This window comes from Notechis scutatus, chromosome Z, assembly GCF_049901735.1.
Source record: "Notechis scutatus isolate UNSWTSFEM ecotype Mainland chromosome Z, rNotScu1.2, whole genome shotgun sequence".
NCBI classification, from domain to species: domain Eukaryota; kingdom Metazoa; phylum Chordata; class Lepidosauria; order Squamata; family Elapidae; genus Notechis; species Notechis scutatus.
Genome location: NC_142025.1, coordinates 119695042 through 119719978, shown reverse-complemented (window position 1 = coordinate 119719978; position 24937 = coordinate 119695042). Strand labels below are relative to the sequence as shown.

General features: G+C 48.3%; 3 protein-coding genes across 4 annotated transcripts in view; 2 read left to right on the top strand and 1 right to left on the bottom strand.

The window, feature by feature from the left end:
* Positions 1-5144: 5144 nt before the first annotated feature.
* Positions 5145-10266, bottom strand: NAA38 (N-alpha-acetyltransferase 38, NatC auxiliary subunit). 2 transcript variants are annotated; one of them, XM_026689234.2, is made up of 3 exons: positions 10047-10202; positions 8133-8316; positions 5145-6572 (listed from the first exon to the last, which is right to left on the bottom strand). In XM_026689234.2, exons 1-3 carry the CDS (start codon positions 10146-10148, stop codon positions 6460-6462), a joined length of 399 nt encoding a protein of 132 aa, XP_026545019.1. In that variant the 5' UTR covers positions 10149-10202; the 3' UTR covers positions 5145-6459. The 2 variants fall into 2 exon arrangements, with proteins under 2 accessions (XP_026545019.1, XP_087801737.1); XM_087945611.1 differs by lacking the exon at positions 5145-6572 and adding an exon at positions 6893-7147 and having other exon boundaries at positions 10047-10266.
* A 102-nt stretch (positions 10267-10368) lies between these two features.
* CYB5D1 (cytochrome b5 domain containing 1) lies at positions 10369-14394 on the top strand. The gene is made up of 5 exons (XM_087946174.1): positions 10369-10498; positions 10973-10980; positions 11200-11276; positions 11858-12076; positions 13560-14394. The coding sequence occupies exons 1-5, from the start codon at positions 10371-10373 to the stop codon at positions 13788-13790; spliced, it is 663 nt and encodes a 220-aa protein (XP_087802300.1). The 5' UTR covers positions 10369-10370; the 3' UTR covers positions 13791-14394.
* A 7029-nt stretch (positions 14395-21423) lies between these two features.
* Positions 21424-24937, top strand: part of CHD3 (chromodomain helicase DNA binding protein 3) — an 88211-nt gene continuing 84697 nt past the window's right edge. Inside the window, 1 exon segment of the mRNA XM_087946169.1 lies at positions 21424-22708. Coding sequence (XP_087802295.1) covers positions 22162-22708 — 547 coding nt within the window. The 5' untranslated portion in view covers positions 21424-22161.

Genomic DNA, 24937 nt, shown 5'->3' with positions numbered 1-24937 from the left:
GTAAGACCACACCTAGAGGACTGCATCCAGTTTTAGTCACCACACTATAAAAAAGATGTTGAGACTCTAGAAAAAGTGCAGAGAAGAGCAACCAGGATGATGAGGAGACTGGAGACTAAAACATACGATGGACGGTTGCAGGAACTGGGCTTGGCTAGTCTAGGGAAGAGAAGGACCAGGGGAGGCAGGAGAGCAGCCTTCCAATATTTGAGGGGCTGCCCCAGAGAGGAGGAAGGGGGTCAAGCTATTTTCCAAAGTACCTAAAGGCCAGACAAGGAATAATGGATGGAAACTGAACAAGGAGAGATTCAACCTGGAAAAAAGGAGAAACTTTCTGACAGGGAGAACAATCAACCAATGGAACAGAAGTTGCCCTCGGAAGTTGTAGAAGCTTCATCCCTGGAGGTTTTCAAGAAGAGACTGGACTGCCATTTGTCAGAAATGGTGTAGGGTCTCCTGCTTGGGCAGGGGGTTGGACTGGATGACCTACAAGGTCCCTTCCAACTCTGATTATCTATTATCTGCCCAAGGTTGGAAATCCCTGAACTAACTTATGAAAGGTATAAAGCAGGGGTGGGCAAACTTTTTGGCTCGGGGGCCTCATTGACTTTTAAAATTTGACAGGCGGGCCGGGTCAGCACAAGATACGTACGATACATATAAAAAACTGCATTTGTTAACAGTACATATCAAACATAAACAGAAAAAAGGTCCTTTTTTCTTATAGGTCCTATAAGAATGTCAAGCCGGCCTTTGCTCTGGGGTACTTTCCAAGCCTGCCTAACTTTACCCCATTATCCCAAACTCTTCTTGCTGGGGATCATGGGCACTGTAGTTGAGATGCTTTGAAAAGGCTCGGGTGGGGGGTGTCAATGCAGAAACCGCAAAATCCACCCCCTGTCAGTCAGTCAGACCCTACCTTGAACAGCGATCGAGAGGGCTTTCTCCTAGTAAGCACCCCTGGCGTAAACCCCGCGCATTTTCATGGCTGGCATGGTCAAGCGGACGCTCTCGCAAAACTGTTCGTGGCTGGAAACGGAGCCCAGTCCACGAAGGGTGGGAATTGTGGCAATCCGAGCGCAATTCTCTCCAACGGTCCGGACTGACAGCGAAAGATTCTTTACGGAAGGGACAAAACGAACGTGTGGAGAACGGAGGTCGTAGCGGCATATGACATCATCGGAGCTGTCACTACACACACACAAACCTGTACACGAGAAATAACTAGGGTACTTTGGGGAGCCGGGCACCCCCAGATCTCCTCCCGAGCAGCCCTGCAAACAGGCTCCCCAGCCAGCCACGGCAAGAACATTCCCCCCCAACCCCCCCCCACTCCCTTTGGCGTAAATAAAGGCAAGAGGTCGGTCGTCAGCCTGGGAGAACCGAGTAATACACCCCCCTTGCAAAAAGGGAGACCCAAAACACACACGCGAGCCCCAGGCGTCAGATACCACCGCACCGGTCCTGAATACAGGAGAAATCCGCCCGGCAAGCGCTGAACCTGCCGCCTGCCGCCCCGGGCTCGATGCTCTCCAGGGATGGAGAGGCGCCGCGCATCCCCACCCGGACGCTCCAAACTCTCCCTTTGCCAGCGTGGCAGGCAGACCCCGCGAGGCTCCTGAGCCTGCCGCCCCCTCCGTCCGCCAGTCTGTCCCCACCCGTAGTCACCCGCGTCTGCCCGCTGCTCCGCGGTTGCCAGCGGGGTTCCCCCCGTTGCCTTGGGCGCGCACCGGCTCCTCGAAGGGCAGCTGGCGAGTCTCTCTCCCTTCGGACGGCAGGTGGACTGTCCTCTGTTCCCCTCTGCTGTTGGCCGCCCCGCTCAGCCGCCAAGCTGTCGTCCGACCCGGATCTGTTGTTTCCTGGCTCCCGCTTGGGTGCTCCAACGGGCGCCCCAATCTTCGGCGGGCCGGATTAAAAAGACCAACGGGCCGGATGTGGCCCACGGGCCGTAGTTTTCCCACCCCTGCCCTAGATAGTAAAACAAAGCCGCCTGGGGAATTCTGGGTACTGAAGTCCAGTCCACCCCTCTTAAAAGTGGCTAAATTTGAAAAACACTGAATTAGACTGGCCTTCTCCAACTTTGGCCATTTGGAGACCTGTGGACTTCAACTCCCAGAATTCCCCAGCCAACTCTTTTTTCCCCCTCCCCTTTGCTGAAGTCAAGATATATTACGCTTACTGCATACCCACCATCTATTAAGAAAGTTACCCTCCATGGCTGGCTGGGGAATTCTGGGAGTTGAAGTGCCCAGACAGACCAGAAATAAAAGTTAAAATAAGCAAAAAAATAGTAAGAGAACACCTGTCTGATCTTGATGAAAACAAATCACCTGGACCTGATGGATTACATCCCAGAGTTTTAAAGGAGCTGGCAGAGGTCATCTCAGAACCACTGCACCATATCTTTCAAAAATCCTGGAGCACCGGGAAACTACCAGAGGACTGGAAAAGAGCTGATGTGGTTCCCATCTTCAAAAAAGGAGAAAAAAAACAGACCCAGGACACTACAGACCAATCAGCCTAACATCAATACCCGGAAGATACTGGAAAAGATAATAAAAAAACAGATCTGTCAACATCTAGGAACAAGTAAAGTAATAACTAGCAGTCAGCACGGGTTTGTTAAGAACAGATCATGCCAAACCAATCTTACTTCATTCTTCAACACAGTGACTATATTAGTAGGCCAGCAACATCCTGTAGACATAATATATTTAGATTTCAGCAAGGCATTCGACAAAGTAGACCACAACCTACTTCTTAGTAAGCTAGAAAAAAAGTGGAACAGATAGCACCACCACTAGATGGACTCGCAACTGGCTGGCAAACCGTACTCAACGAGTAGCCCTTAATGGGTCTAAGTCTACACGGAGGGAAGGAAGCAGTGGGGTTGCCACAAGGTTCCCTCTCAGGCCCAGGACTCTTCCATATCTTCATTAATGACTTAGAGGAGGGAATAGAAGGGGAACTTAGCAAACTTGCAGATGATACTAAGCTGGCAGGAATAGCCAATACCCAAGAAAATAGCTCAAGATCCAGAGGGATCTTGACAGACTAGAAGACTGGGCCGTATCTAACAAAATGAAATTCAATGTAGAAAAAAGTAAAGTCCTACACTTAGGCAAGAAAAACCAAATGTACACATATAGACTGGGTGAAACCAGGCTCAGTAGAAGTAACTGTGAGAGGGATCTTGGAGTCTTAGTGGACAGCCAGCTAAATAGGAGCCAGCCGTGTGCAGCAGCCGCCAAAAAAGTTAATGCAATCCTAAGATGCATTAACAGAGGGATACAATCAAGATCAAGGGAGGTACTAGTACCACTCTATGAAGCCTTAGTAAGGCCACACCTAGAGTCCTGCATCCAGTTTTGGTCACCACACTTATAAAAAAGATGTTGAGACTCTAGAAAAAGTGCAGAGAAGAGCAACCAGGATGATGAGGGGACTGGAGGCTAAAACATGTGAAAAACAGTTACAGGAACTGGGCCTGGCTGGTCTAGGGAAGAGAAGGACCAGGGGAGACAGGAGAGCAGCCTTCCAATATTTGAGGGGCTGCCCCAGAGAGGAGGAAGGGGGTCAAGCTATTTTCCAAAGCACCTGAAGGCCAGACAAGGAATAATGGATGGAAACTGAACAAGGAGAGATTCAACCTGGAAATAAAGATAAACTTTCTGACAGTGAGAACCATCAACCGATGGAACAGAAGTTGAACAATGGATGGAAACTGAACAAGGAGAGATTCAACCTGGAAAAAAGGAGAAACTTTCTAACAGTGAGAACAATCAACCGATGGAACAGAAGTTGCCTTCAGAAGTTGTGGGAGCTTCATCCCTGGAGGCTTTCAAGAAGAGACTGGACTGCTCATCTGTCAGAAATTGCGTAGGGTCCCCTGCTTGGGCAGGGGGTTGGACTAGATGACCTACAAGGTCCCTTCCAACTCTGATTATCTATTATCTGCCCAAGGTTGGAAATCCCTGAACTAACTTATGAAAGGTGTAAAGTCTCCTGCTTGGGCAGGGGCGGTGGTGTTGGACTAGGTCCCTTCCAAGTCTTATTAATCTGTAAAGGTGAGTAGGAAACCTGGAATTGGCCTACCTAACGAGAAATTTTTGAAACCAACTTTTGCACTTTTGAAACAGAGATGGTTTAAAGTCCCGATTTAGCAGTCCAGCTTTCTATATACGTCCTCCGGGCTGGAGGTTTAGCACCCAGGACTAGAAACATGGGCTTTTAGGAAGCGACGGAGTACCCCAACCCTTCCTGAGGCCGCCTTGTTTGTCCCCCTCGAAAAAGGGGTTCACCCCGTGCTACTCTGGATTTCGATGGCCCGGCGTCTTCACCTCCACCCCCAAAGGCACGTAGGCTCGAAGTGAAGGAGGTCTCTTATTCTGAGCCGGAAAAAGGGGGCATCTCCCCTTTGAATAAAAAAAGCAGAAAATTCAACCAGGTTGGTTTTTTTTTTTTTTTGTGTGTGCTACCGATGAAAACTTGCTGGCCAAGGTAAAAAAAATAAAATAAATTGGCAGCTTCCAAAGGGCACTGGGGGGCTGCCAACGGAAAGGACAGGAAAAGCAGGATAAGGAAGAACTGAATCAGCTCCCCCAGGCGCCAAGCAGCCCCGAATGGAAACGCCACATTCTGGGGAGGAAGGAACCTCCAGTGATTAGATAAGCCAGGATAGTCGCTTGCTTGCACAAGCTCTCCATTGTGCGAGAGGGAAGAGAGAGAGAGAGAGAGAGAGAGAGAGGATACATACACACACACACACACACACACACACACACACACACACGGGGGTCTATCTATAGAGGCCGCTTCCTGCCAGTTTGCAACCTGGATTTGGGAAGACAGCCTCCTGCCTCTTCCCAAGGCGGGTTTTCCCGCCCCCTTTGGCAAGGCTGCCAGGGTGGGGAGGCCAGAGAAAGGGGAGGGGTGGGTGCTTTTGGGTCATCCGAGCCTTTTTGGGGGTGGGGGGAAGCCAGACGGCAAAGCGAAATCCACGGGACAGACGGGCCTTCCTTAATTCAAGTTTTTAAACTCTTGCCTTAGCATGGCTTTTGTTGGAAAAATTCAAAAGATGGATGGATGGATGGATGGCTTCCTGCTCTTGGAGGGAGGGGGGAGAGACATTGTAATTAAAAAACAACAAAAACTGCTTTCCATTGTTAGGGCATGAGGCAAAGCACCTGAAGGGCAGGACAAGAAGCAAAGGGTAGAAGCTCATCAAGGAGAGAAAAGCAACTTAGAACTAAGGAGGCATTTCCTGACAGTTAGAACAGTTCACCACCAGAAATTGTGAATGCTCCAACACTGGAAGTTTTTAAGGAGACTGGACAGCCACTTCTTTCAAATTGTGTAGGGTTTCCAAACCCCTGAGGAGGGGCTTGGACTAGAAGACCTCCAAGGTCCCTTCCAACTCTGCTATCCTATCCTATCCTATATTCTATTCTATTCTTCCTATTCCTATCCTAATTCTATTCTATTTTATTCCCATTCTGTTCTATAATTATTCCTATTCCTATCCTAATTCTGTTCTAATCTATTCTAGTATTCTATTCATTTTCCAGGAACATTCAAGGTTCCCCTTTTCTGACTAACTTTAAAAGTTTAAGACGGTGGAGGCCCAGCTTTGCCTCCAACAGACCAGTGGGCTTTCTCCACACACACCCCCCTTTTAAAAATATATATATTCTGATTTAAAGGAGAAAAGGGAACACCCACCAAAGCCACGCTGTTTTTTTTTTTTAAAAAAAAGATTCGGGGGGGAGCATTTGGTAAATTTAAAAACAAAATGGGCAGCAGGGGAAACATCAGAGCTTGACAAGGCTGGGAAGTTGGGAGATTTTTCTGCAGGAAATAAGGAAGGAACAAGCTCATCAGTCAAGCCATTTTCTGCCTGCTGTTAAGTTAAAAAGGATATTTACACCTCTGGGAAATTCCTCCTTGGGGGCTAACGTTCCTCCTTCCCACGCCCCCCCCCCCCAAACTCTTTTGTCAATCTGCTGGCAACCTAAGCCAGGTTTTCATGATTTGGATCATTTGGATCACTGGATCCTGAAAGATCCGGCAAATATTCTTGGGTTCTGCCAAGAGGGTAAGTGTTCCTTGGCAGAAGAAAATAGTTATGAGTTTCCCAGGCACTGCCAAACAAACAGCACGGGTGCAGAATTTGAGGTTTAACCAAAAACGGGCAGGTACAAAAGGTACTTTTGGGTCAATGTTTCTCAGGACCTGGATGGTAGGGGGATCTTCCGATTTTTACCATGTTTTAGGGTGGCAGAAGGGGGGGCCACCTTTTGAGTGTCGTTTTCACCCTTCCCGGGGCCTTGTCCCAGGGGAGGGAGAGCAAACAGGTGGAAGAAATCTCCCTCTTTTTTAAAAAAAAGATCTTCTCCGTCTCCTTCTTCTTGTGTTTGGAAAACGTCTCAAGACGCGGCTGCTTTCCAGCGACGGGCCCTTTCAGAAGTACTGCAAGGAGTTCAGGCTCTCCAACTCGACTTCGATGGAGATGATGTGATGCCCGGGAACCATCGCTAGGCCCAGCACTCGGGGTTCTCCCGCTGAGAAGGAGTCTGAAGGCGACAGGGGAAACAGAGAGAGAGAGAGAAGATAGAAAGACAGAGAGACACAGAGAGTGAGTCCCATCCTGAAGGAGGAGGGGGGCTCTGATCCTAACCAACCTTGCTTCACTTCTCCAAAACACCCAGAAGTTCTGGTGGTTGGTTTTATTTTTTTCCTTGTAGAATTTCAAGGGGCTGTTGAAGATAATCTAGCTCACCCTGGCTGGTTTTGGGGAAGGTCTTCTTATCAGTAGGGATACAAAGGTGGTCTCCCTCCTTTCCCCATCCCTGAAATACTGCCAACATGATCCCGTGCCTTTCGGTCAGGCCACAGCATAGAAATACTTATTGAAGGGGACATCTGTAGCTCAGGGTTGGACTCTGGGGTCCCTGATGCTCCCTGTGCTGGGTGGTTTTCTTGCAGACGTCTCAGGACCCAACTTGGTTACATCATGAGCCTTTTGCTGGCGCAATAGTTAGGGTACAGTCCCGCAGGCTACTTCTGCCTGCAACTGGGAAAGATCGAATCTCACCAGGCTCAAGGTTGACTCAGCCTTCCGTCCTTCTGAGGTGGGTAGAATGAGGACCTAGATTGTCGGGGACAAATAGGCTGTAAACCACTTAGAGGCGGCTATAAAGCAGAATATAAGCCTAAGGGCTGTTCCCAGAGGTGGGTCGCTGCTGGTTCTGACTGGTTCGCCCGTACTGGTAGTCCCGACCATCACTCAGGAAGGCCAGCTGATTTACACGCCTTGCCCGCTCTACTGCGGCTGCCTGAGAAGATGTGCTGGAAGCCCATGTGCGTGAAATTGCCGTGTGTTTTCGGTTCTGCACTAGGCAAACCGGTCGTTAAATTGTGTGAAGCCCACCTCTGCCTATTGCTATCACTGGGGCTAGAAGGGTGGGAGATTTGCAGAGGGGAGAAGGGCAGGAGGATGCGTCACAAAACATCTGCAGAAAAACCGGCCAAGCTCAGAGAGCACCAAAGACCCCACAGTCGTCGTCCTCCTCCTCCTCTCCACAAACCCCACTCCCTTCTAGCATTGATGACGTTACGGAGTTGGGTCATGAAACGTCTGCAAGAAAATCACCAAGGACCCAATACTTCTCCCCCTCCTCCTCCTCCTCCTTCTCCACTCCACAAACCCCACTTCCTTCTAGCACTGATGACGTTACTTAGCTGGGTCATGAAACGTCTGCAAGAAAACCCCCAAGGACCCAATACTTTTCCTCCTCCTTCTCCACTCCACAAACACCACTCCCTTCTAGCACTGATGATGTTACTTAGCTGGATCATGAAACATCTGCAAGAAACCACCAAACTCAGAGACCACTAAGGACCCCATAGTTCTTCCTCCTCCCCCTTCCTCCCCTTCTTTCCACAAACCTCTCTCCCTTCTAGCACTGATGACGTTATGTAGCTGGGTCATGAAACGTCTGCAAGAAAACCCCCAAGCTCAGAGGGCACCCCACATAATACTTGACTTTTGAAGAGATCTACGGCATTTTAGTGGGACAAACCAGGGTGCAGTTGTCCAGAGACCAGGCCGGGGGCCAGTGGGGGGGACTCACCAGTGGGTTTCAGGTATTCTTGGGCAGAACCCAAAATGACATTGCAGTCCCGGTCAGTGCACAAGAAACAGCCCACCAGGGTCCGTCCGTCCGTCATACGAATCCGCAGGCTCTTGTTCAGGAGGTTCTCCAACTTACGACGGGCGCGCAAGTAAGGCGAGTCAGCGGTTTCTTCAACTGGGTCCTGCCAGAAAAACCCAGAAAATATACTTTCCAAGTCCAGGAGAGCAGCTTTTATTTCCTCCCAATTTTCCAAAATGAGATCAAGCCACTAGTCCTCAAGAGAGGCTGGGGGAGGTTAATATTATGCACCTGAGGCAGCATCTGGTGTTTTTAAAGAGCTGTTGTATGGATGGCTTTTCCACACAAGTACAGGTAGTCCTCAGCTTGCAATTAGAAGGGAGCCCCAACATTTCCGTTGCTAAGTGAGACAGCTGTTAAGCGAGTTTTGCCCCATGGTTACGATTTTTTTTTCTTGCCATAATTCTTAAGTGAATCATTGCATTTTTAAAATGAGGAACACGGTCATTAAGCGAATCTGGCTCCCCCCGTTGACTTTGCTTCTCAGGTCATGAAAGGGGACGTTGTAACTGTCATAAATACGAGTCAGTTGCCTTGATAAGGCCCAAGGGCTAATCATTCAATCAATCAATCAATGAGTCAGTGGCCACTCTGGCACTTCCACGGCCAGTTTATGCCACAATCTTATTTATCCATTTATTAAATTTATAAGCTGTCCATCTCAGTATCGAACGACTCTGGGTGTCATAATAAACCACCCCAGAGTTGTTTGATTGTGAGATGGGCAACACACAAATTTAATAAAGGAATAAATAAGATTGTGGCATAAAACTGGCGATTCAATAAGATTGAAGACTATGACGATGAACAGGAAATTTGGTAAAAACCAGGATTCACGCCAACGGGATGAGGCGGAACGTTCCTCTTTATCCATGATTAATTTTATTAACCCAGTATGAAGATTTTATATATAATGATGCATGTTTATAATTCCCACCTCTTGCTCATCTCCCTCAGATATGACAAAACCATACATTACATTGTAATGCTATATACTATAATTTATATAATTTGTAATTTATATAATTTATAATTTAAATTTATACTATATACCATAATATAAATACTACATTGTAATGCCATATACTATAATTTATAATTTATATAATTTGTAATTTATATAATTTATAATTTAAATTTATATTATATACTATAATGTAAATACTACATTGTAATGCTATAATTTATAATTTATAAAATGTATAATTTAAATTTATACTATATACTATAATGTAAATACTACATTGTAATGCTATATACTATAATTTAGTATTTGTATACCTAATGCAGTACTATATATACACGTATATAAAAATACATAACGATATAATAAAATAATATAGATGAACTATGATATAGATTTAGATACTATACTTAATGTGCATCAACTATATTAATCCATTATAATTACTGTCTTAGCAACTGTCTCGCTTAGCAACAGAAATTGAGGGCTCTATTGTGGCCGTAATTCGAGAACTACGCTGTATTATAGTATAATATAATAATATATACATAATTGTGTATGTGTGTGTAAAATACATTATAACTATTTAACACAATATATATTAACCATAATAAACATTTAATACACTGTAATCTATATTAACTATAAAAAATAATTGTATTAAGCTATTATACACACACATATGTAATATTATAAATATTATTGAGAGACTACAGCTTCCTGGCGGCTGCCCGCTTCCCAACTTAGCAGATGGGCTTTGTAGTCCCTCATCGATGGGAGGCGGCTTCAAGTCTCTAGCTCTGCCCTCGAGGGGAAGGCTCTGTGTCCCCACCCCCCACTCCCGCCCGAGCCCCGGCCCTTCCCCGCACCTCGGGGACGCAGTTCCCGCAGCCGTTTTCATCCGATTCCCGAGGAACCGGAGGCGGAGGCGGCTTCCTCAGCTTGGGCTCCTGGGCCGGTGAGGCCGCCATTTTGCCAAGGAAACTACCCTTCCCACAAGGCCCTGCGGCCTTTGGCGGCGTTCCGCATGGATGCTCGTACGCACGCACGCACGCACGCACGCATCCGGCTTCTCCTTCGGCACCGCCCCTTGGGGGGGGGAGACGAGCGAGACTGCGTTTTCCCGTAGGGCTTTGCGGCAGCGCGTTGCCAAGGGCAGCGCGGGACGCGGCGCATGCGCCCAGGCGATTACCATGGAGGGCTCCTTCCGGCAGCGTTACTTCACGCCGCGGGAGGTGTCGGTGCACAACCGGCCGTGGGACCTGTGGGTCTCCTACCTGGGGCGGGTGTACGACCTCAGCCCCTGTCCGAAGAGTACAGGGTAAGGGCGGGGGAATGGGGCGGAGTTTCGGTGGCAGGGCTCCCCAAGTGGAGCCTCCAGGTGGAGAGGCAGTCTACCTGAACGGGGGAGAAGGAAGAGGAGGAAGGCATCCTTACTGGCAAAGATGCAGCTGGCAAGGGTGGTTCTCCGAGAAGGGAGTGGAAAAAAGCGCAGTGAGGGAAGAAAGGAGCTGGGGGCCAAATTCAAGGCTTGCATAGCTCGGGGGAGGTCAAAAAAGTCAAGATGGCGGCCTCAACCATGCAATTAATTTTTTTTATTAACGTGCATTGCCCCCACAAGCATATGTGCATCCCCACAGCAAAACTTAAAAATCAAAAGAAAATAATAAAATTAAAATAAAAGGGCAGAACTGATGGACTGCTGGCCTTTTTCTGCAGTTTTCCACATTTCCATTGTGTGGTGGTGGCTGCCACTTTGACCCCCAAGGACTGCCATCTGTCACGAATGATTTAGGGCGAGGGGTTGGACTAGATGACCTACATGGTCCCTTCCAACTCTGTCTAATCTGACTCGGGAGAGGGGGGAAAGGATGCTCCTGCGGTCATTGGATAGACAAGGAAGGGGAGGCATGTCCAAGGTGCTATAAGGGGGTGGGGGCATTGGGACACCCCCTCTCCCCCCCAAAAAAATGGCAGAACAGAGTGTCTCTAATACGGATCCTGGCTTCTCTCTCCGTGCAGGGGACCTCCTCATGAAGCCCCTCCTGGAAGTGGCAGGGAAAGACATCAGCCATTGGTTCAACCCCAGGACCAAAGACGTGAGTGTCTGCAGGTCCATCCGGTGACGCCAGGCCGGGTGGGCGAGGCTTCTGGATAGACCCTTTTGCAAGACCCAGGAAGCGGGCCTCGGGAAATGCCCGCAGGTGGTCCTTGACCTACAACTGGTCACTTAAGTGAAAAAGGGGTTGGACCTGTCTGTGGAGATTCTCCCGTCATCCAGGCCCAGGGTTGTGCCAAAAGGTGCTTTTTCAAAAGGCAACTGGACTTTTCTTGATTTTTCCTTTTTGAAAAAGCGCCTTGGGCCACCCATCCATCTGTTTAGTTATCGTATCGATGTATTTATCCTCTTCTGGGTTCAGTGACGGCCGTAAATTGAGGACTGCCTGCCTGCGTTCCACAGTGCCCGTTTCTTTTTCCACCTGAGAACTAAAGATCTTCTGATCCTAAGCCAATGTTTGAAAGGTTTCATCTTTTGACTTAGAACTTAAATTACTCTTACAATGAGAAGATCTCTGTTAAATTTGGAGCCCTTCGTAGGGTGGCATTCGGTGGATTGGAGGAGGGGACCATCCTTGTTAGATGATGGTTGAGTCTGGGCTTTCCACCCTGTTCCTTGCAGATACAGACACACATCGATCCCCGCACAGGCTGCCTGAAGTACTACACACCCCAGGGCCGGTTTGTGCACATCCCACCACCTCTTCCGCGCTCGGACTGGGCCAATGATTTTGGGGTGCCCTGGTGGAAGAACCCCTTTTACGAAATCGGCACCTTGTCTGCAAAAACCCGGCACATTCGGATCATCAACACTCTGACTTCTCAGGAGCAGACCCTGGAGGTGAGTCCCATCCTCCCCAGCCCTTGCCTGGCCTCAAGACCCTCTGGGGCAATCCGTCTTCTTCCCTGAGGGATTGTCGAGTGTACGAACACAACAGGCTTGAGCAGGGTAGTTGTTAGGTTTTAGGCTGGAAATAGAAATGGGATAAGAGTCAGTTTGGTGTGGTGATGAAGGCACCGAGCTAGGAACCTGGGAGTTCTAGCCATACTTTAGGCATGAAAGCCAGCTGGGTGGCTTTGTGCCGATCACCAGGAGATGGTGAGTTCTAGTCCTGCCTGAGGCATGAAAGTCAGCTGGGTGGCTTTGTGCTGATCACCAGGAGATGGTGAGTTCTAGTCCTGCCTGAGGCATGAAAGTCAGCTGGGTGGCTTTGTGCTGATCACCAGGGAGATGGTGAGTTCTAGTCCTGCCTGAGGCATGAAAGTCAGCTGGGTGGCTTTGTGCCGATCACCAGGAGATGGTGAGTTCTAGTCCTGCCTGAGGCATGAAAGCCAGCTGGGTGGCTTTGTGCTGATCACCAGGAGATGGTGAGTTCTAGTCCTGCCTGAGGCATGAAAGTCAGCTGGGTGGCTTTGTGCTGATCACCAGGAGATGGTGAGTTCTAGTCCTGCCTGAGGCATGAAAGTCAGCTGGGTGGCTTTGTGCTGATCACCAGGAGATGGTGAGTTCTAGTCCTGCCTGAGGCATGAAAGCCAGCTGGGTGACTTTGTGCCGATCACCAGGAGATGGTGAGTTCTAGTCCTGCCTGAGGCATGAAAGCCAGCTGGGTGACTTTGTGCCGATCACCAGGAGATGGTGAGTTCTAGTCCTGCCTGAGGCATGAAAGCCAGCTGGGTGACTTTGTGCCGATCACCAGGAGATGGTGAGTTCTAGTCCTGCCTGAGGCATGAAAGCCAGCTGGGTGACTTTGTGCCGATCACCAGGAGATGGTGAGTTCTAGTCCTGCCTGAGGCATAAAAGCCAGCTGGGTGACTTTGTGCTGATCACCAGGAGATGGTGAGTTCTAGTCCTGCCTGAGGCATGAAAGCCAGCTGGGTGACTTTGTGCTGATCACCAGGAGATGGTGAGTTCTAGTCCTGCCTGAGGCATGAAAGCCAGCTGGGTGGCTTTGTGCTGATCACCAGGAGATGGTGAGTTCTAGTCCTGCCTGAGGCATGAAAGTCAGCTGGGTGGCTTTGTGCTGATCACCAGGAGATGGTGAGTTCTAGTCCTGCCTGAGGCATGAAAGCCAGCTGGGTGACTTTGTGCTGATCACCAGGAGATGGTGAGTTCTAGTCCTGCCTGAGGCATGAAAGCCAGCTGGGTGGCTTTGTGCTGATCACCAGGAGATGGTGAGTTCTAGTCCTGCCTGAGGCATGAAAGTCAGCTGGGTGGCTTTGTGCTGATCACCAGGAGATGGTGAGTTCTAGTCCTGCCTGAGGCATGAAAGTCAGCTGGGTGACTTTGTGCTGTGGTCCTGTGGACAATGTGGTTCCGTCTGCAGGTCTGTTCAGAAGAAACCATGTGGGAGATCTTGAGGCGCTATTTGCCCTACAACGCGCATGCCGCCAGTTACACATGGAAATACCACGGCGTCTGCCTGGACATGGATAAGAACCTTCAGGACAACAACATTCCCGATGAAGACGAGGAGTTCTACCAGCTCAACATGGACGCCGACGCCTTCACGACCGCCATTTTGCTCTACTTCAACGATGACCTCACCGAGCTCTAGAGACCCGCCTAGTCGTGGGCCTATTTCCCTCCAGCTGGAAGTCCCGGGTGCCCCTTCTTCTCAACAGCAGCTGCAGGATACCCAATTTATCTCCAAGAGCAAGCGCTTGGTGGAAAGGAAGATGCACCCCCCAAACGAGGATGGGTCCCTAAAATACGATCTCCTGGTCTTGTGAACGTCCACCTGAATTTTACAGGCTCTTTCTGCTACTGTTTGCTGCTGCAGCCACTAGATGTCAGTCGTGCCTCATAGTGCAGCCATTTTGAAGCTCCGTTGTTCTTCACATGGTTTTAAAAAATAATTGCATTTTATTATCCTGCAAGCCTTGAGCTGGGAAAGCAGCTTTGCTCCCAAGCTGGCCCTTTTATCTGGAGGAGCCCACACAATTTTATATTTTAACTTTAAAGTGCTGTCCTCTGGCCTGAACGTACTGCTTAACCCTGAAGGAAATTTAAGTAATCTTGCAGCAATTATTTGCGCCTGCTTGAGCTATTTCAAAGGCTTGTTTGGAGGAGTGGTTGGAGGTGGAGGAATAAGAATCCCCTTGGAGGATAAGTGGGATAAAAATAAAATAGCAAAACATAAGATGTTTACGGTGAAAAGACATCGTTGTCCAGATTGACTTTTTTTTTTAAAAAAAAAAAAAATCATCTTGATGCATGCCTTGAAAAGAGCAAATCTTCAATAAAGACTGTCTTTTTGTCACATTGACTTCTGATGTTAAGGGAAAAAAATATGTGGCTATCAGTATCAAATGTCTTCTGAGTGCTTATTCTCACACCTAAGCCTGCAGTAATCTGTTTAATGAGGGTGATTTTTGTAGGAACTCTGTTCAGGATTCATTACAGCCAAAGCTGTTTTCATAAACTGGTTATTTCCAAAGAAAATACGTTAACGGCAAAGTTGTGTCCAAGTCAAACTTGATCCTTGGTGTATTTGGGAACATGGACACAGAGAGAGGTCTTTTGCACTGGAGAGATTTGTCATAGTTTTCTTCTGGAATGTCTGTGTATTTCCTGGTGGTCTTCTATCCCATATTAACTAGAACTTAGTTTGTTTAGTATTTTGGAAATCAGACAAAATCACTTAGATGATGCTGTATACCTGAGTACAATTTTTTTTAAAATGTATTTTTTTAAAATATTTACATAGCTTTCAGCCAACTCTGGGCAGCTTCCAATCAAAACTTGAAAGGCATGAAGAAATTGTTTTAAAAACCATAAAATGCAACCAGTTGAAAGTTAAAACAAAAACCTGGTGGTTTCAGGTGCATTTGTGGAAAAGCTAGGTGTTTCCCATGTCCATTTCCTCCGAAGGTAGGGGTACGGAAACCAGTGATTGTTACTTTTGTCGCCGTAAATCATCCATTTCTGCCATCAAGCATTATAGATTGTGGTGTTTTTATGATCAGTTCCAAAGATTCACAGCTCCAGTATGTTAGATATCATTTCAAAGCTTTATTTTAAAAAGCCCAAAGTATTTCCTATTTCCTTAAATCTCTCTCTCTCTCTCTCTCTCTCTCTCTCTCTCTCTATATATATATATATATATATATATATATATATATATATATATATATATATATATACACACACACACACACACACACACACACACAAGTACAATGGAGTCCAAAATTGCTCTTGCTGAACAAGATTAAGTGTTGCCCCATGTCACAACTTTTCTTGCCACAGTTAAAGTGAATCACTGCACTTGTTCAAATTGGGAACACAATTGTTAAGTGAATCCGGCTCCCCCACGGACACTGCTTGTCAGAAGGTTGCAAGAGGTACTCGCTTGTCCCCAGGACACTGCAACCGTCATAAATGTGAGTCAGTTGCCCCAACATCTGACTTTTGGTCATGTGACCGTGGGGATGCTACAAGAGTCATAAGTGTATAAAATGGTCACAATGGTCACTATTTTCAGTGTCGTCGTAACTTCGAATGATCACTAAAAGGAATGGTGGTAAGTTGAGGTCTACTGGTGATAATTCTGCATTTAAACTACAGGTTAAAACAACCGAAATAAAAGTGTTTCTAGTCCATAGTGATCCCGAGATGCAGCCTTTGTTAGGAAGGCATTCTGTGGCTTGGGTTGTCTCCATTGGACTGGCTCCCACAAGACACGTCTTTGTGCTTCCTCTGATCCAGAGGCTATAGCAAGGGTGGGTGGTCCATTTACGACCTGGGGACTTCAACTCCCAGAATTCCTGAGAGGCAGCAAGCTAGGTTGGCAAAGGGCCATAATTGCCCACCCCTGGCTTAGAGGTTGGTAATCGGAAAGAGGCCTCAAGGACTGGTTGAGATCCAGGGCTCAGATGCACACAGACACCCCCCCCCCCGGTCCCAAGAGGCGGGGAGGGGGCCGACTTCTGTTGGAGGGGCAGCCACTGCAAGAGAGCAGAAAAGACTCCAAGAGAATTAAGTCGGCCCCTCGGGGATCAGGGAGTTTAAACCCTCCTCTAAGTGTACAGGTGTGTGCTAATTGCAGGAGTGTGATCTGAGGTTGCTGGTGGGTCTCCCAGGGCCGGCTTTGCGTCCATCTTCTTGCTTTCTGAGCCCACCATTTACAAGTGGGAGGGGGAGCGTGGAAACGCAGAGTGATCCAGTGCTGGGTGGCATCGCATATGACTGCCTACCTGGGGGAGGGGGAGGGAGAGGGGGGGAATACTCATTTCAGTTTGTAAAGCAAAGGAGCAAACAAGAGTTGCTGGTCTGGAGGTCTTCAAGGATGACATTCTGCTCTACTAGTAGCCCATGAAGCCACCTTAGTTCGTTTTCTAATCCACTTCCTGTCATCTCTTGATCCCAAAACCAGTCAAGCAGGAGCCGTAATTGATTCGGTTCCTAGAGAAAACTGTAGGCTGATTTGGATTTTTTGAGGGGCAAGGCACAAAAGGTGGGGGGTGGGGGGCGCATCCTCTGCCAGATCATCATGGGTATGTCCCCAAAGTCCCATCTGGGGGATGTACAGATAAAATACAGATAAAATGCGCAGAGAGCGCGGGGAGACTCGCCAAAAGGGAAGCTTAATCTATGACCCCCCCCAAAGAAGAAACTTTCTAGTCCTGTGACTTTTAACAATGGAAGTGGGGGAGGGCACCCCGCAGACCCTAACCTGGAAGGTCTGCTTTTGATCTGGCTTGGCAGGTGGTGGTGACGGGAACTTCTGTTCCCTCCTCGGGTCAACCTTGGCAGCCACCCAGGAAGGAAGCCTCCGCCCTCTGCCCTCTGGGTCTGCCCCCTCCCTCCGTTAGGGCAGAGAGAGAGAGAGAGAGAGTGACAGATGGGCATCGGTCCAGTTCCACATAATGCTAGCAAGGCTGTGGCAACATCAGGCCAGCTGCCTTTTTTCCCCCTTCCCTCCTTGTTCGGCTCCTGTCTGTGACAGCTGTTAGGGGGGGGGGGAAAGGGGGGTGGGGAGAGAGAAATCCTATGTGTGGGTTGTGAAATGAGACTTGAAGGTCGAATATTATCTACAGTTCTGGCAGGCCCCATCACCCCCAGGGAGATTTTTCACTTGTACGGAGAACAGATGGGATTGTTGCCATCCATCCTCCAGACTCTTTTGGGTGGGGTGGGGGAGGGAAGGCAACAATCCACCCCTCCTAAGAAAGCTTACAACCTGCTTTCCGCCCCCCCCCCCACCCCTTTCCAGTGCTGGGCTGCCTCTCCTCCCACCTGCTCCTGCCTTTAACCCTAGCAAACTCTTCCTTCCCTCTAACAGCTGCTTTGCAGGAGAGAAGCCCTGGCTGGGGCTCGCTCCTTTTCCTCCCTCTACCCACCCCACACTTCTGGCCTCTTGTTCCACTGGGGGGAAACCAATCCTTCCAAAAAGGATTGTAGCAGTTTTTGTCATTATTATTATTGTTGAGTATCTAATATTCCTATTATAAAAGAAAAGTAAGTCGCTATTTCTATGCATCGTAAGCTAATCAGGAGTAGGAAAATGTTCGGCCAAGAAGTCTGTTACAGGAAGAAACTATGGTGTTTTTACCAGCTGCTTAATAACCACAGAGCGCCCGGGCTTAAGAAGCCTGCTGGCGGTGGCAATTGAGGGATCAGGAATTGCTGGGGTATTTCAGATGCAATTGTACAGGCAGCTTAAGACGGACGAGGTCTGCAAGGCCGTGGTAGAGGCAGCTTCTCCAACCAAGCTGTTAAGCCAAGTAGGCTCCGGAGAGCGTGACCTGGAATCACCGGCTGCAGAAGGCCTGGCGGGAACGTTTAGCGCGCTTAACATCCAACCTTCACAGGCAGCTGGAAAGTTGTGGCAAGTTTTCAAGGATCGGGCCAAGAGGTCTGGGCCTGGAGGCTAAAATCTGGCAGAAGGTGCTGACCTCACGGGTGGATGCATTTGTGACAAGAGACTGCTGCTCTCAATTTGATCTTTTGTGCTCAAGTGTGTCCCATTCCACCAGGTTCTCCTTGCACGCTTAAGCAATCATGGGGGGGGGGAGGCCTTTAAACAGGCCCCTATGCACCACAGGGCAGCAACAATTCCCTGAAGGGAAGGGCAGGCCTACGAGGTGCAGAGGGGGTGCGTCTTTGGGCTGCTTTGAAAGCCAGCCAAGGGGCAGTGTGGTGGGGATAAATGGGTGAAATGAAGATGGAGGCTTCCTAAATACCACGCCACGGGTCCCTTGATGGAACTCCTGACATGTTGGACCTTGCGAAGAAGCTCCAAAGCTGGACGTTTTCTCTCTTCCCATCTCCTGCCTTGGACAATGAGAACCTAAGTATTTGGGCCGGGTTTCAGAAAATTACGTTCAGACTTTGATGCTCAGAGCTGGTAAACCCTCAAATACAGAGGCTGCTGTGCCGAGTCAGGCTCCCTCTCCTTCCATTAGGAAGGGGAGTGATGGTACGCATGCTAGAAAGCACATTTCTCAGTCAAAGACTTTGATAGCGTGAAACCTCAAAGGCTCTTCTGGAGCACTGGCTTCCAGCATTGCCAGGGAAATGTTTCAACATGAATGAATGGGATTGGCGCCCACTGGCTCCTGGAGGGCTTCAGAGGGTGTTGCGTTAAATGTAAAAGCCACATGGGGAATAACATTCATTTGGCAAACGGTGTCTCCTGCGGGCACAGTTACTCCTCTGTGGACATTTATAACCGGTCTACAGGGGGGGGGGAAAGCTTAGACTAAGCTGGAAGAGTCATAAAAGGAGACAAGAAAAGGTTGCGCTGTGATATTTATACGGTCCTCCTTTCTTGTCCCATAAAGAGGCTCTTCCCATCCCAGCCAATTGTTTGAAGTGAGGGTCCCAATTGTCACTTACTATATGTCATTTCTGGATACTATGAAGGGTGCTGTGGCATGAATTTAAATATGCATATAAAAATGCTGTACTGATACCGGCAAAATTTTCTTTTCTGGGCTATTTGGCCTCATTTTGAACTTTTAGAAAATTGCAGATGGAGAAAATCTGCAAATGCATAGTCCTCGAGAGTAAAATTTGGAGTAAATTTTTGTCACCGCGTCCAGGATACTGCAAAATAACACTGTGTGTTGAAACAGGACTCTTGCTCTGTGGTCCGGTTTCAGTAAAGTTGAAATACTTTGAATAAGCCTCATTGTTTCCAGATTTATTATTCTAAGACTCACCATTTTAAATGGGATTACCCTGAGTGAAGGAACATTGTGCTTGTAGATGATTATTCTATAACATCTGTATCCAGCATCGGAATGTTTTCTTTTTCTAGCTGGGAGTCCAAGAACCAGAGAGGCATGGACAAGGGGCCCTGTGACAAAGGCTATTAAAGCAAATTTTAAACATTAACACCAATGTGCACTTCGCAGAAACCTGATGCTAATAATAGTAGAATCACTCGGCTGTGTTTGCACAATAGGCTTGCCCTGGTTTACTCAATGAGTGCAATTTTTTGGGTTGGTGTAGCAAACTAACCACAGAGGGCTGGATTAATACATGTCAAGCTAAAATGTGGCCAACTGACCTATCGTTAAAAGTGACACGTGGACCAGCAATAATTTGAATTTTACTTTTCTGAAAGACTACAGAACAACACAGGAATCTTAAATTACTTTTTAAGTTTTTAAATGACTTGTGTGAAACAGATTCAACTAGGGAGACCATACCGAAGTTTGCACTGTTTGTGCTCCACAAATGTATTTGAATTATAGCAGGTTTCTGTAACACAGAGATGGGCCTATTCACTTAAGATGGCACATTTGGCAGGATCAGACCCCCTAGCCACATTTCACTCAGAAGATAAGGTTGACCCAAAGCTTGCTCACTGAAAATGCTTTATAGTTCAGGGTTTACTCAGAAGTAAATCCCAGTGGGTGGGTAGAGTTGATCAATGGCTTTATATGTTCCTTCCAGGAACATGGTAAGGTCGCTGTCCCCTTGAGATTTGTTTATCTGGTGGTGTGCAGCAGCATGCCGCTAGAGACTTAGGGGCAGCCCCTGTTCCTTCCATTTTCTTTTGTTAGGGATGGTACTTACTTACACGCAGTGGCCCAGGGCAAATTCTCAGATAATGCAGGCAGTTTTCCATTCGCTACAACCCAAGAGCCAGACAGGAAGAGATGTAGGCCCTTTACAACTTTTTTGTTAGGTTGGCGGGTAGATTCTTATCATAGATGTGTCTGTTAGCAGGTAAAGAGGAAGATGTAAAATGCATTTTAAACTCAAACATATATCTATTTAGGTTTGACAGTAACAATGATGCTGTCTTCCTATTGTTAACTCATTTTGTCTCCATCTTAATTGTATGGGTTTTAGTTGTTTCCCCTGCTATAAAAATAGGGTAAATGGTTTTCAGCCATAATGCAACAATATTATAAAACAGCACTAACAAGGAATGCATTAGAAACAAGGTGCTTTTTTGGGGAGGGGGGGGGGAGGGAACCTTACCCTGGAGGCAAAAGTACAGTTTAATTTTAGACACTCTTTTAAAGTCACACACAATAATTTAAGTGCATCAATGTCCTTACTGGATGTGCCATGATCACCCCCAAATGTGGCTGAAAATTTTTCCCAGTCAGTCAGTGAAAAAAAATAATTTGTAGTAGATATTTTATCACATTAATTTAATTATGTCTTATAATTTATTCCTGCGGGGCAAATCTAACATATTTAAAGAGTAGCCAAAATCTAGCTTTCAAATTTTTATTAAATTTAATATAGCCTCTTTTAAATGCAAAACCTGACCAAAATCATATGCATACATATTTGTGTCTGCCTGCCCGTATCAAAAGAATCTCATCTGGGAAAACAATAAAATCTCCTTTGTGAATGTAGACAAAAAAAATCTTTTAATGAATTGCAGTAATCAGGGAGGGGTTTTTTTTTTCTTCTCTTCTTCCTTTCTTGCCCTAGAGGAAAAGGAGAAAAATAAGCCACTCCCTTTTGAAGTATTTAAAGTTAGAGAGAGAAAGAGAGAGAGGGAGAAAGGGGGGAGGAAATAAAACACCCCTATTCTTTCCCCCCCCCTCTTGTGCTAGTAAAGCAACCATAAGCATACACCAAAGTTGTGGGTCTGACTAGTATGGAACTAGTTAACCTTTAACAATTTTATGCTGATGTCATAACTGAGCATGAGTACTGATTAATCCAACCTTTTCTCTCTCTCTCTTCCCCCTCCCCGTAAAAAATATTTTTATTGAGGGAGGCAGGGAGGGGGGGAGAGCCTAAGGAGAGGAGGAAAAAAAAAAGAAAGAAATAATTTAGAGCAGCCATCTTTGTTTTATGCAGAAATCTTGTCAGGTTCCCCCCAGTGCCAGGAATGTCTAAATATTGTTCATGACCACAGATCTTGGGCGATTGAAAAGAAAATATCACCACAAGCAAGAAGAGAGGGGGGGAAAAAACCTGCCTTGATCCTGATTATCTTTTCTTTTTTTTCCCATTTTTCTTGGGTAATTTTATTTTTTTGGTCTTTTTGTTTTTTTAAATTTGGAGCTGATTCTGGTTGCATTTTTTAATTTTTTTTTTTTGAAGGGGGGGCATTTCTCTCTCTCTTTTTGGAAGCCTAAGGAAGAGGGGGTTAAAATTAAGCCAGCCATTTTGGGTAAATATTTTTTCCTCCCCCTTCTTTTTTTTTTTGGGGGGCATTTATCTTTTACCTCATGAGGGGCGCTTTAAAAAAAAATAATTTAGAGGCGGCCATTTTTGTTGCTTTTTTGCTCGGGTGGCAAAATATGATTCTCAACTACTCCCCACCTCAGAACTGAGGGACTCATTTTTTTTTAAATTCTTTCCTTCCCCTTGCGCACCCCCAACCCCCCATTTTAATTTTTTTTTTCTTCCCAAGAGGGGGGTCCGAGGAAGAAACCTTGAAGAAGAAGAAGAAGAAAAGTTGTGAAGGAAAGAAGAAGAAGAAGAAGAGTCCCGGCCATCGCATGGGACTTCTCCTCGCGCCCCCCTCCCCAAACATCTCCCATAGCGCCCACCGCCCCCTTTTGGGGGCGATTTTTTTAGGGTGGGGGAATGGTTTGAGGGGGGTCGCTTTTGAGGGAAGGAGGGAGGGAGGGAGCGCGAGAGGCGGGGAAGGGGGCCGCCGCCGCCCCCACCCCGCCCGTCAGCTCGGCTCCGGTGTTCCCCCACCCATCGGCCACCCCCTCCTCCGGCACCACCACCATGGCTTCCCCTCTGAGGGAGGACGAGGAAGAGGAGGAGGAGATGGTGGTGTCCGAGCCGGAGGGGAGGAAGACGAAGAAGAGGAGGAGGAGGAAGAGGAGGAGGAAGAAGAAGAAGAAGAGGACGACGAAGAAACCGCCACCGCCGCCGCCACCGCAAGGAACGACAGCCCGGGCGACATCTTCCCGCCCGCCGCCGCCTCAGCAGCAGCAGCCGCCTCAGCGCAGGCGGAGGCTGCCCCGCTGACCCCCGCCGCCGCCTCCTCCTCCTCCTCCACGCCGGCCGCCGGAGGGACCCAGGCGCCGCCAGGTAAATAAACAAACGGCCATTTCGAGCGAGCCCCCCCTCCTCGTTTCCCCCGCGTGAGGGAAAGAGCGAGGCTGCCGCCCCCGCCGCCGCGAGAGAGAGGAGGGGGGGGCGGGGCCGTTGTTGGTAAACAAGCAACGGCTTTCGAACGCCGCGGGGCCGGACAGGATGCCCGCGCGCCCAGCGCTGAGGGACCCCGCGCGAAACACCCCCTCCCACTTCCCTCCTCAACCGCCCCGCCGCGCGCCGGAGCCAGCCCCTCCCTCTTGCCTTTTCTCTCTCTCTCTCTCTCAGCTCTTCCTTACCTCTCGCTCCCCCCCCGCGGCTGGATTCCCGGAACAGCCTCTGGTCTCGCCTCCCCCCGCGCTTCTGTCTCTAATTCTCTCTGTGTGTGTGTGTGTGTGTGTGTGTGTCTCGCTCTGCCACCCCCCCACCCACTCCTATATGGGGCTGGGGACCTTGTGAGGCCAGCCAGTCGCCCCTCCCAGGCGCGGCGGGAAGAAAGCTCTCCTCAGGTCCGCCTCGGGGCTTGGCTCCGCCTGAGGAGGGGGGGATGTCTGTGAAGGAGGGGAAAGCGGGAGAGAAGGGGATCATTGCAAATCCCCCCACAAGGGGTCTGTGAGGAAGGGGTGAGGGGCCCATTGCCCTTGGGGTCTGTGAGGAGGGGAAGCGGGAGGGGATCATTGCACACACACACACACACACCCCAAGGTGATTGTGAGGAAGGGGAGAGGAAAGAGGGAGAGGGGATCATTGCGCCCTCCCTCCTCACAGTGTCTGGGGTGTCCCTCTCCATTGAGGGATGGAGAAAAAGTAGCTTGGGGGTCCATTTCCTGGTAGGGAGGGTTCCCATTGAGAGATGGGGGTGGGGGGAACCCAGGGGTCACAGTGTATAAGTAGAAAAGGAGGCTGGGCACTTTGAGGGGGTGTGCAGAATAGGCAGGAGGGGTGCTTGCTAGGGGATGGGGGCTGAGTGGTGTCTGGAGGAAGGGGGAGAAGGGATGACTGCCCCTCTCAAAGTGTCTAGGGGGTCCATCTTCTGGGCCCATTTGGAGATGGCACCCATCGTGGGATGGGGGGAAGGGGTCACTTGGAGATGCATAAGTAGAAAAGGGGGTGCTGGGGTGACTGAGCCTGGTTTGAGAGGCCTGGTTTGACACCTCCAAAGGAAGGAGGGATTTCAGGGAGTGAGACTGTCTTTGAGGGGGGGGTTGAGGGAGTCATTGCCCCCTTCACAGTGTTTTGTGGCCCGTTTCTTGGTGGAGAGGATTCCCATTGTGAGGTGGGGGGGAAGAGGGGTCACTTGGGGGTGTATAAAGGAGTGCTGAGGGGATAGGAGAGCCAGGCCCTTCAAGGACCTGTTTTGCCATCCCATAGGAGGGAGGGGATGGGGGCTGAGGCAGTGTTTGAGGGAGGGGAGGTGGAGAGGATCATCATGTCGTCCCCCCCCTCCCACTGTTTGGGGGCACCAATTCCTGGATACCTCCCATCACATGACAGGGAAAAAGAAAGATCTCACATGACAGGGCTGGAAAGATCCCACTTATGGGATGCAGTCTGATAATCCACAGAAATTGTGAGGGATGAACAAGTGGTTTTAATGAGAGGGATCTTACGCGGCAGTGCCCTCCTGAACTTGGCCAGACTTCCCTTGACCTAGGCTGGCTGTCCAACCTATTATGGGCAGCTTTTCCTTGCCAGGTCTGGAAATGTAAGGCCTGTGGCCAAGAGTTTGCAGTGACCCTAGAGGAAGAGTTTCAAAATCCAAACACCAGATAAAAATGAATAAAAGCCTACCTTCTGTACAGGTATAGAAGGCCTAACGTGTGTGTGTTTGTGTGTGTGTGTGTATCCATCCTGTGGGCCATTGGGAGTCAGAAGGAAAGCCCATCTGCTGTTTAGAGCAAATGAGCATGCCAAAAGGAAAGATTCAGAGGTTCAGAGCCAAATGGGCAACGCCAGGCCAAACGTCACATAAAAAAAAAAAAAACTAAAAGTGATCATGAAAATAAAAACCCTTCTAAAACTTTTAAAGGCCGCAATTTTCAAATTGCATGTTTGGGTAACTATTTTGCGTATGAAAAGGGTGCAAAAGGGAAGTTAATTGAAACTTGTTTAGACATTGTTAAAAGTGACATCTAAGTTCCACTAAGGATATTAAATATTATATAGGTGTCTTCCCTGCAGATATTTAGCAGGGAAGTTTATTTATTCTCTTGCTTCTACTTTTAA

Bases quoted from the DNA above. Each gene is read 5' to 3' on its own strand.
- CYB5D1 (XM_087946174.1), top strand. From the start codon at position 10,371: ATGGAGGGCTCCTTCCGGCAGCGTTACTTCACGCCGCGGGAGGTGTCG. The intron at 11,277-11,857 runs GTGAGTGTCTGC...TGTTCCTTGCAG, and splicing joins TCAACCCCAGGACCAAAGAC to ATACAGACACACATCGATCC. The intron at 12,077-13,559 runs GTGAGTCCCATC...TTCCGTCTGCAG, and splicing joins CTCAGGAGCAGACCCTGGAG to GTCTGTTCAGAAGAAACCAT.
- NAA38 (XM_026689234.2), bottom strand. From the start codon at position 10,148: ATGGCGGCCTCACCGGCCCAGGAGCCCAAGCTGAGGAAGCCGCCTCCG. The intron at 8,317-10,046 runs GTGCGGGGAAGG...TTTTTCTGGCAG, and splicing joins GCGGGAACTGCGTCCCCGAG to GACCCAGTTGAAGAAACCGC. The intron at 6,573-8,132 runs GTGAGTCCCCCC...TGTCGCCTTCAG, and splicing joins AGAATACCTGAAACCCACTG to ACTCCTTCTCAGCGGGAGAA.